This window comes from Ictalurus punctatus, chromosome 2, assembly GCF_001660625.3.
Source record: "Ictalurus punctatus breed USDA103 chromosome 2, Coco_2.0, whole genome shotgun sequence".
NCBI classification, from domain to species: Eukaryota; Metazoa; Chordata; class Actinopteri; order Siluriformes; family Ictaluridae; genus Ictalurus; species Ictalurus punctatus.
In genome coordinates, this window is record NC_030417.2 from 27,504,573 (window position 1) to 27,516,050 (window position 11,478).

Here is an 11,478-nt window from a genome sequence, read left to right on the forward strand (position 1 = left end):
TAGAGAACATGCACAGAAACACAATCTTGTAACCTGAACTCAGGATCAAACCAAGGATTTTGGAACGGTAAGAGAACCACATTACCCACTGCATCACCATCATTCATATCACAAAGTTAATGGGTTCCTTTATAATAACAGTGATGCCATTGATGGACATGATTGTCAGATGATTCAAAGGGAACCCATAGAGAGGGGATCCGAGGGAACCCTAGGAACAAAAACTGGACGCTCATTGTATTAGGGCCCGGTGCATTAACCAGGAAGCCAAAAAGGTCTGCTGCTCAAAGCCTAAAATATAAATTATTTACAATTTTATTTTGTTTACTCCCCTGTGACTATACTTCAGTAATTCGTAATAGGAAATCATTGAACCACATGGTGAACAAGTACATTTTATTTATATATAGTTAAATTGATCCCGCCACATGATGTTACAGAAATGTGCCCCATCAGTATGCATGTTTTTTCTTCACAGTCATGGTTTTATGTTCCTCTTTGCTGAGTCACGTTACACACACACACACACACACACACCACCATCACCACCACATCTAACAGAGCATGACACATTCAATTTCAATCCTCAGGATCTGATCTGTGATGACTTAAGGTGTTTCTGTAAGTGTAGAAAATAAATGCTAATACAATTATTACATTAAGGCTATGTCTAGATCCATTGTCTTTTTGTGACCTTGTCTTGTAGCATATATTAACCCAGGGCCATTACACTTATTCATATCTACAATATGTCCACTCATGATAAACCACTATGTGAGATATGAGTCACCACTCTCAGTTCCTCAGTTCCTATAGTTTCTAGCAAACAAGGGGGAGGGAAGTGGATATAAAAAAGACTGAGCTGATGAAGAAATCAGACTAAGGATAATCTTAGGCTGGGAGTTGTGGCTGCACAATTTTTTGCAAACAACTCTCGATCTTCTAGCAGAAGGGACTTGCACTATTGCATCAAATTATCAAAGATCGTCATAAATGGATACCACAAAGATGAAAAGGGCAAACGGTGTTGGCAGGTAAGCAGATAGTCCTTTTATTAATTCATTTTTCTACAGTATGCTGTAGAAAATTGGAACAATTCTAGTAGATTATTGAGAAACATGATGCTTTTGAAGAAAACAGTGCAAATTAAGTGGTGCAAGATGTAAGAGGTTCAACTGGCATTTGGTCCTCTTATTGGTGAGTGCTAATCAAAAATTTGAACGATTAGCTATTTGAATGACTTTGTATAGTTGTAAATTTATTTGAAGTAGTCACTTGATGTGAACATAACAAGCACAGTGAAGGCTGTATTTGCTGCTTGTCCACAGCGATCTGTCAGAGCAGATAAAAGAGGTGACCAAAGACAGCCATGTGCGTGCTGAGAACACCCAGCTAATGCTCAACTACCAGAAAGGACAGATCACTCTGCCACAGTATAAGGTAAATATACTCAGTAAGAGCAATACCTTTCCCACTTAAATAGTTGCGTAAACATTTAAATTATTGGACACAGTCATAAAGAACTTTTCAGAAAATGCTCAAATCATACAGATTCTCAGGATAGTGAATAATACTTCCAGGAAAAACACAGACCCTTAGCAACTGACCTCAACTAACTTTATCTTTCTGTTCCGTTCTAAGTAGTAAAATCAGTTCTCTAAATGCCCATTTCTCAAAGATCTCTTTTTTTCTTTGCTTATAGATTCTTCTGTGTTCCCTGTATGAGATCTACCAAGCGCTGGAAGAGGAACTGGACAGGAACTCTGCCCACCCAGCCGTGGAGCCCATCTACTTCCCTCAGGAGCTGGCCAGATTGGAGTCCCTTGAGAGAGATCTTGAATATTTCTTTGGGCCACAGTGGAGAAAGAGAGTTATAGTACCTGCAGCAACGCACAGATATGCAGAGAGGCTTCGAGAGGTATAGCTTTTTCTGCCACATTAAGGAGGGCCACATTAAGGAGCACAGTTTTTGTGTGACTGGTGTTAGAACAATGTTATCTGATTTGGAGGATGTATAGTGTGTACCTGTTACAGAACAACAAATCATTTTTTGCACAGTGGCTGTTTACTGAATATATTTTACATTTGCAGTGTAGAAACAAGGGAAAATATGGAAAAAAAACGAGTAAATAAAATGGTTGGAAGATGTAAAAAAAACAAAAAAAACAAACAAACATGATGTTGAGGGAAAAACACAATTATTGAAGCACAAATCCAGTGACCAAATTTTGGGGTAGATTATTGTTCCAAAATATAACCAAAAAGTTTATGCAGCTCCAGTACACCAGTGTTGGCCAATGGGAAATCCACATTGCTCATTTATTTTCATCAGCACATTGTAGGAAATGTGATCAGTTGAATCAGGATATGAAAGTGCCACTACTCAAATCTTAACTACACTTCTAAAAATGGGCATTTTTGCTCATTAACAGACCTAGCTCTCTAAAGCAGAACTTGTTGCCTTTGCCAAAATGGAATACACATTGTTGTAATGTTTCTATACATAGTCTTTAAGGATTCCCTGAGGCATGCCCTTTAACTTGCTATGGCAATACAAAATCATGTTTGTATTGCCATGTCTTTCTAAGCCATCATTCTTCCTTTGATTCAGATTGGCAGGAGCAATCCAAATCTCCTCGTAGCTCATGCTTACACCCGTTACCTTGGTGACCTATCAGGAGGTCAGGTCCTAGGAAAAATTACCCAGAAGGCCATCGGACTTAATGGCAAGGAGGGTGTGGCATTCTTCTCATTCCCAGGAGTGACAAGTCCTCATCGCTTTAAGCAGCTGTACAGGAGCAGGATGAACAGCATTGAGCTGAGTGAGGAGGAGCGCAGGAAAGTTCTGGATGAAGCTGTCAGGGCCTTCGAGTTTAACATTGAGGTAAGTTTAACATGAGCTTTAGTAATGGTTTTAAGGTTTCTGCAAAAATATAGGTAGAATGGAATTCAAAATTCAAAGAATGATAAACATGTCACCCAGGTATCAGTTTTTGGTCTCTGCTTAAAACTTCACAAATATAACACTGCCAGGGTGCAAAACTTATCAGTCATCACTTTCAGTAGTTAAAAAAATGTAGAATGCAGCTCGTTCATAAAAAAGTAGGTGGACTTTGTAAACGTTTTTTAAACTCTTGTAGCTTATAATATTTTTTAGTTATATAATAATATTAATGCTTTAAGGTTATTTCAGATTTCATGATCACTGTAGTCATTAGATACTTTAAATAGTCCTTCTTTGTTATCATTCACAAATTAATGGTAAGCCCACCACAAATTTTGAACAAACTTGACCACACAACAGTCAGAGTTTACTAAATCGATTAATCAGATTCAGATTAAGATGTATCGTTAAATATTGCATCCTTGCCTTAAGAATAGAAATTGTAATTTGGTGAAGCTTGAGATTTACACTCTGAAAAAGTGATTGCGGTAAGTCTTGCCATTCCTCTATAAAACTACTCATTGCTCTAATTGTCTTTTGGACAGATGGATAACAAAGTTGTCATTTTTTTTTTGTAGTCTTGTTTTAGTGATGAATGAGAAAGAAAGAAAAAAACCCATTAAGCATGTTCTCTGACAGGTTTTTGATGACCTTCAAAAAATGTTAAGCATCACAGAAGAGACCTCAGGTAAGTAGGAATTTCTTTTAGAAACGGCCAAAAATGTCAATTATAAAAGACTAAATTATACAAAGGCTTGTACTTTTTTTGTTTAGGTGGCAGTGGAACACAAAATGGACCAATCAACCCACTAACAGCCATTTCAAGGTCTCCAGTCATTCAGTTTACATTAGGACTTTGTGCTGTACTGGCAACTGTTGGAATGGGAGTCTATGTTGCTTTTTAAATGTAATACAGAATATATAGGAATCTGTTTACTTTGCATCAGCAATAAATAACTGATTACAAATTCAAGCCGCTTGAAATACAGATCTGAGACACTGATTATGAAAAAGCAAGCGAATTAAACATTTCTGACTAATTTTCAATTTGAAATTTAAAAAAAAGAAAAAAGAAGGTGGGATCACTGAAATTCATTAAAGCTCTGTAATACAAGAATTACAATGGAGATTATGTAAATATGTCAATTAAAAATAAAATCATGTACACATTTACTTAAATATGTCTGTCTCTTTACTGTGGAAACAAACCGGGAAGTAATTGTACACAAACGTCACATACCATTTCACAATGCTTTATTATCACAAAAAACAAACAAACAAACAAAAACAAAAAAACAAAAAACCACAACACATCATGACAAGATCACTGAAGACACCCTCAGATTTAAACCTCATCACAAACATGGAGTTCAATAGCATTATTTTGCACAAAGAGTCTGATGACAAACACAACCTTTAAACCACAGTGTATTTGTGCCACAGCTAGGATTAACCAGTGTTAATCATTATGGTTTACAGCACAAAAATATCCATCAGTCTGATATTGAAGAAAGAAAAGTGCACATAAGACACCGTCTGAACTATTTACAAAAAGATGACATTTTCAACTGAGGAAGCATTCTCAGAAAGATGCTCAACATGCCTTCAATTGATTTGACATTTCTGTTTTTATTACTTTTTTGAAGCAAAGATAAACACAAAGTCCTCATCTACTTGACCCTGTAAAGCACCTTCCTCTGCATGCGGTGCTGCAGTTCCCCTCTCCTCAGCATCAGATGAAGGACCTTATAGATGGCGTGCTCGGGATATTTCTGCTCAAAGACAGGAAAGAGAAGAGAGTTGACGCCGTATTTGTAGCTGTGATAATACTGATGAAGGTACAAACATTGCATACAAGGAAATCCTGACAATGTTTTTTTTTTTTTTTTTTTACATTTACCACATAAACCCTAGTATGTAACAGAATAGGATTTTTGTGTATTAATTACAAGCCTGAAAAGCCAACATGAACCGAGACCTGCAGCCATGCTATCCATCCAGGCTACTATTGTCGAATTCATACTGTACATTAATAAATGAATGCATTCCTCCAAATTATAATGGGAAAATAAGACGTATTTACCACAGTAAAAATCTCTAGGAGGAACAAAGAACCCAGATTCAAGCATTTTTCTTTTTTTTTTAAACAAAAAACAAATGCTGGTGTCCACCAACAATTTACTACAGTTTTTATTCATGGTCAAACAGAATACAGCACAAAGTCCGAGCGGTTAAAGAGGCCAACAGTGCAACAAGCAGCCACTAACTAACCAAAAACACCTTTGAGATATTGGGGGGGGGGCCTCAGCACACGCGTGCGCGCACACGCACACCCCTGACAGCTAAATGTGGACTTCTGTCCAGAAATGTCAATTTCTACAAAGATATGCTTACGTTTAAAATGACTTTGCTGATACCTATACCATTGAAATCCTTAGGGGTATTGGAGAAATGTAATTTAATTGATTAAGGGTGGAGTAAGTGATGTTACTCAGTAGCACTAATCACAAAGCAGACGGTCAAACGAGTTTTTTTTGTGATTGCTGTGGTTAAAAATGCTTGATCTTCCTGCAGTGTTTTTCTTTCTTTCAAAATTTGAGCTGCAATTTGCTGAGTTTTTTTGTACTTTTTTTTAATTGGCAAAACTGAAATTCCACGAAATTGTTTTGCACGGCCTTTTGCACTGATATTTGATGGTAAACGAGACTTTTTAGCTGTTCTCATGTTCGACACATGTGAACCCAAGAGGGCTTTGACTGAATGCCTGTTGTGATGACATCACATGACACATCTTGGCCCAAATTCGCGGAAATTTATGAAAAATTGCACGCTCATTGCAATATTGCGGAGTTTGATCGATTAATTTCTGTGATTGCAAACTCGTGAAATCCTGGAGGGACTGAATGACCATTAAATAATGCAACGTGCCTCCCACTATACACTTCAATATTAATTGACAGAATATCAGAGAGAAAATACCCCAGAGCAGAACATGCATCTGTAAACCTCAGAGTGGTATGCGTTACTCACCTGTTTGGTGAAGTCCTGTACAATGCTGTGCTCAGACACCTGAGAGCCAATGGCAAAACGCCTCTTTAGCTGCTTCTCAATGCGGGAGATCATTTCCTGATCCTCTTGAGTGGTGAAACCCTCCACACCTGAAACCAGACACAACAGTGCATAACGCTATTGATGATATCATGCACACTCGAAATATACAAACTTGGAAGAGTCAAGCAGAACCAATAACCTTCAGCTACCACCAGAGGTACTTAAAACCAATACTTATTAGAGATGATTAGATACGTGTTCCACTATTTTACTATGTTGATATTTATTCAATACCGCTACAGACCACACCACGTCACATAGACATACCTGATAGGCTACCAGACAGCGCAGCATCCAGAGTAGACACCTGGAAAAGTCGAAGAGCCTCATCCACCTCCTCTTCTCCAGCTATCGCTTGCAGCTTCATCTTTGCCAGGGACTCGGCGATGCGTACAACTGCCTCCAACTGCCTGCAAGCAAAGAGAGAGAGAGAGAGAAGAACAGAAAAAAAAAAAACACTGATTAACAAGAGTTGTCTCAGGAAGTACTTTAATACTTAGGTATGCCATTAAATCTACTGAACGACAACTAGTGCTGCCAAATGTTAGAGACAGCCATAGCAAGCCTATGAATTCAAGAGTTATGCTGTCACCTGACAGTGATGGGGATAGAGGCTCTGCGATCGCTCTCTCTCTCATGATCCCTGGCACCGGTCCGCATCACCACATAGCGGTTCTTCAGCTTCTCTGCTGCAGCCGCAGACAGACGAGGACCACATTTCCTGTCAAGGTACAAACAACCATTTAACACTACTTTCTCCAGCATGGTGAAGTGTCACATAATGCTGTGACAATTTAAGAAACATGTCTACCTCAGGCTCTTAATGAGGTATAATTTACCCAAGATATAAGGTGTTAATACAATAGTTTACAGATCATAGGTCTATAGGTCATAGATCACGTCTAAACACATCTGTTTTTTTTTTTTTTAAGTTTGCATAGTAAGTAGGGAAGTACACTTACGTTCTGGCATAAGCAATGTATTTCTTCAACGTGGCCAAAGTTATCTCTCCCTCCACCCCCTCCGTCTGCATCTGAGCACTGAGGTGAACGTTCATCACGTGACGAGCCAGCGTCTAAGAACATACACACCACAACTATCATTTAAGAAAGTCAGGCTCATTAACCAAATAAATTAAAAGTTCACATTCTGAGTGATTAGTTAACGATCACCCAATGGTGCCATTATTTCCACCCACCATGTCTCTCTGGTGGTCGTGTTGATCCTTGATGATGAAGATCATGTCAAAACGGGACAATATGGTGGGCATGAAATCGATGTTGTCCTCGCCCTTGGTGTCGTCCCATCTGCCGAACACTGAGTTGGCAGCTGCCAGCACAGAACATCGAGAGTTCAGAGTGGTGGTGATGCCAGCCTATACACAGCAAGACAGCAACACACATCAAATGATTTTACATGACGTCAGCCAGCTAAAGAACAATAAAATGATGAACAATACAATAGGGCTGACTCTCTCTGTACCTTGGCAATTGAAATAGTCTGCTGCTCCATCGCTTCATGGATAGCTACTCTGTCATCTTCTCTCATCTAAAAAATCCCAAAACAATTAAAACTGTAACAAGCCAACCAACTACATTACACAGGAAAATGTTAACTAATTTAAACTGTGTATATTGGTTCAAGAAGCATGCACCTCTTGAGCTTTACCTTGTCAAACTCATCAATACACACCACACCCCCATCAGCCAGCACCATAGCTCCACCCTCCATGATGAAGCCACGTGTGTTCGGGTCTCGGAGCACAGACGCCGTTAGACCAGCTGCACTGCTGCCCTTTCCCGAGGTATAAACCTGAGACACAAAAGCATCCATTTTAGTAACTGAAGCACAACCTTCAACACAGTACTACAAAGGACTAACATGGACGAATATACAATAGGTGTTTTTCTGGAAGCACAAACAAACTGACTTTCATCTTACCCCAATAGGAGAACATCTCTCCACAAACTTTAGCAGCTGAGACTTGGCTGTGCCAGGGTCTCCAAGCATCAGCAGATTAATATCACCTCTGCGGGTAAGACCATCTGGCAACCTGACAAAAAAAACCCCAAAAAACATTAATGTATGTTCGCTTGTCTTTATTTGTTCTAGTTAAATAAATAACTATAAAACAAAGAATGCATGCTCACCTCTTTCTGGAGCCCCCAAACAGGAGGCAAGCAATGGCCTTCTTAAGATCGTCACTGCCATAAATCGAGGGAGCAAGAGAGCGAGCGATGGATTCGTAGACCGAGGGGGAAGCAGCCAGTGCCCGCAACTCCTCCTCTTCTTGAGGGGTCACTGATCCAGTGGCTCCTCGACCTAGGGAATGGTGGAAAAGTAAACAATAAAAAAAGAGGGGCATAAACGACAAGACGTGTTTAAAAAAACAACAACATATTCTTAATTGAATGTTATTATATTCTGAAAAGGCACACAATTTGGACTGGATTAATCATAAGCCACTACTCGTACTCACCAGCTCCCTCGGTGTCCACTTGAATACCCACTACACGCAGGTAGGCAGAGCGGATACCCACTCCAGCTCCTTTATCCCGACCTTTGCCCTTAGGCTGAGCCACTTTCTTAATGGAGTAGATGCCCATGATGGTCACTCGGTTCCCAGGCACGACACGGTCACACAGATACCTAAAAAACAAAATGTCAGCCTTGAACATCTACGAGTGGAAAAGCTAGATTTGCAGAAACATCCACAGATGATAATTTGGAGAAAGTATAAAGTATAGCACACTAAGTGAAACTGCACATGCGTACCGGTCACAGTAGAGCTGCATATGTCGCGGCATCTCTCCATGAGGCACAGCATCAGGTGACTCCTGCAGCCGCAGGGTCTGAAAGTCCACACACACGCACCGGTCTGGGATGATAAAGTAGGGATCCACAGGACACTTCACACGTCCTGCTTGCTCACTAAATAAGAGAACACAAACCTTACATGTGGTATTTACTAATGACAAAATAATAAAACATGTATTAATCGCCCCTATTCGCACAGAAATGCGACAGATCCAAAAAGATCCTAAAGAGATGTGCAGAGGCTCACGTGTTGCACTTCCGGGGCAAAGCGTAGCCCTGGAGGCCGGGTGGCAGAGGAATGCTACTGATGACAGCACGACACCCTCTGCACTGCAGGCATACTCGTGTGGCTTTCGCCCTCACTGCTGAGGAGGAGATGATGATACCAGGGATCTTTACCAGGCGGGACACCTGCTCAGACTGTGGTAGACAAGAACCACAGAAATCACAGTTAATAATAAATGAAAAGTAACTGCAATATTGCTACATAGATATATACACATACTTATATACATAAGTATACACATATTACATACTTTTATATACACATATAACCATGCTCAAATCTGATTGGACAGAAGGTGTTGATTCATTCAAAGATTTTTTTTTGTCACATACACAGTTATATACAGTATATAACTTGCAGTGAAATGAAAACCTGGCCTACTCATCTTTAGATTGTGAATTAAATACCAAATTCAAATGCAAAAGATCAGAATGAATAGAAATAAACGAAAAAATAAGCTAAGAAATATCAAATATATGTACAGGAATGTGCAAAAAAGTGTAAAAAATAACAAAACAAAAAAAAATTAATAAAATAAGCTCGGAATGTGCAAAAAAATGGATGTATAAAATATGCAGTGTGTTAAGCATTTTCTATAACAGTAGCTCTATAAAGTTTATATTAACATACTTGTTCTAATATATTATTCTCTATGGTAGCAACCAAGTCACAGGAATTTGGTGTGTATGGTTGGACACTCCGTCAGATAAAGAAAGTGTGTGTAATCTTTGAGGTTTTTCTTTTGAGAAAAATTCGGTGTTTATAAAGCATTTATTGAAAAAGTTTCCACTGTCAACGCTTGTAACGGTCAGAAATGAAGCTGTCATATTTCCATTACAGGAACATCTTCAGGACAGAACTGGAGCTTTGTGGTTTCTACAGTCAGGAACACAAGTTATTCTTTCTTATTAACTTCAAGAGGGGAAAAAAAAGAGGTTGGTGACAGAATAGCAAACTGAATAAGTGATGAGAGGAATTAAATAGTTTCATAGACGTTCCACAACTATAAACGGACAAAATGTATGACAACTTTCTTTGACAAATTGCAGTGGTATAAGAAGAATAAAACACATTGGAACATGTCATTACTGTTATCATATCACCCTGTCATTGATCATGCCCTGTTATACATTACTCCTCACATAGTTCATATAGAGTCTTTGTTTTGTTAATTTGCAGAGTGGGGTTAAACACATTTCTGCATCTCACCTTCAGGTTGCGAATAGATGCAGGATGGGCATCACTTTTCAGCATCACCTGGATGTCCTGCACCGTCTCTTCCCCTACAGGCCTCGGACGTGTGACCTCATCAGCAACTTCCTGTGCTGCCTCTTCTAGCTGCCAAAATGCCACATTGTTTTAATGCACATTATCTTGGGCAAACGCAAAAGGCCACTCAAATTGTAAGAAAGTTTAACCAACTATATTGCTGCCCCTCCCCCTAGTTAAAAAAAAAACAAAAACAAACAAGCAACATTTCATTAGCAGGTTGCTGTTGCATTCTGGGACTCTATTGCTGACTGCTGTAGAAGTGTGTGTATTCAGGCTGTGCTCACCAGAGGCAGGTTCTCTGTGGGTAGCTTGTACAGGCAATCTGAGAGATCCTCATCAAAACTGGCCAAATCCTCCATTTCCACCTCGATCCAGTACTCTCCAAGAGTGTAGTGCCTCTTGAGCTCATCTCTGCAGAAAATGGCCACACAGTAAACAAAAGCAGATTACATACAGCAAACTACTGAGACCAATCAACACACACACACATATACATACACACACTATATATCTGAATTTAAAACATCACCGAGGTTAATAAAACTAAACTCTTTCACTGTTCTGGTAGTGAGAAATAAAATAAGTGGTCGAACCAGAGTATGAGGACTTCACAGAACAATGGAGAAAAGATAGATCTCATGTTTTAAACTACTTTTGAAGGAACACCGTTACATTTTTTTTCTGATTTTCTTTCCTGTACCTGTATTTGTAGGTAAAGCCGGTGCGATCAGTGCCGACCCTGAACTGTCTCAGGAACTCCCGAAAGCGCTTTTTTATTTGACTGCGTTTCACGGTCCCTTCATCCCCGATGCCTTCTACTCCGCCGAAGCTCTCGCTGTAATAAACTCCGGGATCGTCAAATCCAGACATTTCCCTTTACTTTAAGTCACTTATTTAAACAAAAATGCACGCTATAACTTCCGAAAGACTTTACACAACACTGGCACACTCACAAAATGCCTGCCACGCTACTATTTTCGCGGCAAAACTTTTGCGACCGCCTCTGTTTGCAGTCAGACTCCACCCACTGCAGACAACCTAATTGACT

At 39.5% G+C, this 11,478-nt stretch overlaps 2 protein-coding genes across 2 annotated transcripts; one reads left to right on the forward strand and one right to left on the reverse strand.

Moving 5' to 3' along the window:
- Positions 1–856: 856 nt before the first annotated feature.
- hmox1a (heme oxygenase 1a) lies at positions 857–4,117 on the forward strand. The gene is made up of 6 exons (XM_017491622.3): positions 857–1,034; positions 1,329–1,440; positions 1,703–1,918; positions 2,612–2,884; positions 3,584–3,632; positions 3,719–4,117. Exons 1-6 carry the CDS (start codon positions 994–996, stop codon positions 3,847–3,849), a joined length of 822 nt encoding a protein of 273 aa, XP_017347111.1. The 5' UTR covers positions 857–993; the 3' UTR covers positions 3,850–4,117.
- Positions 4,118–4,181: 64 nt separating this feature from the next.
- Positions 4,182–11,416, reverse strand: mcm5 (minichromosome maintenance complex component 5). Its single transcript, XM_053674822.1, has 16 exons — positions 11,131–11,416; positions 10,715–10,841; positions 10,368–10,496; positions 9,120–9,292; positions 8,831–8,986; positions 8,535–8,704; positions 8,206–8,377; positions 7,997–8,108; positions 7,724–7,867; positions 7,538–7,603; positions 7,254–7,430; positions 7,018–7,130; positions 6,648–6,776; positions 6,323–6,465; positions 5,975–6,102; positions 4,182–4,716 (listed from the first exon to the last, which is right to left on the reverse strand). Exons 1-16 carry the CDS (start codon positions 11,298–11,300, stop codon positions 4,615–4,617), a joined length of 2,211 nt encoding a protein of 736 aa, XP_053530797.1. The 5' UTR covers positions 11,301–11,416; the 3' UTR covers positions 4,182–4,614.
- Positions 11,417–11,478: the final 62 nt, after the last annotated feature.

Excerpts from the sequence above, each read along its gene's own strand:
- hmox1a (XM_017491622.3), top strand. The coding sequence starts at position 994 with ATGGATACCACAAAGATGAAAAGGGCAAACGGTGTTGGCAG. Across the intron at positions 1,035-1,328 it reads AGGGCAAACGGTGTTGGCAG|CGATCTGTCAGAGCAGATAA; the intron begins GTAAGCAGATAG and ends GCTTGTCCACAG. Across the intron at positions 2,885-3,583 it reads CCTTCGAGTTTAACATTGAG|GTTTTTGATGACCTTCAAAA; the intron begins GTAAGTTTAACA and ends GTTCTCTGACAG.
- mcm5 (XM_053674822.1), bottom strand. The coding sequence starts at position 11,300 with ATGTCTGGATTTGACGATCCCGGAGTTTATTACAGCGAGAGCTTCGGC. Across the intron at positions 7,868-7,996 it reads AGAGATGTTCTCCTATTGGG|GTTTATACCTCGGGAAAGGG; the intron begins GTAAGATGAAAG and ends TTTGTGTCTCAG. Across the intron at positions 7,131-7,253 it reads ACGACCACCAGAGAGACATG|ACGCTGGCTCGTCACGTGAT; the intron begins GTGGGTGGAAAT and ends GTATGTTCTTAG.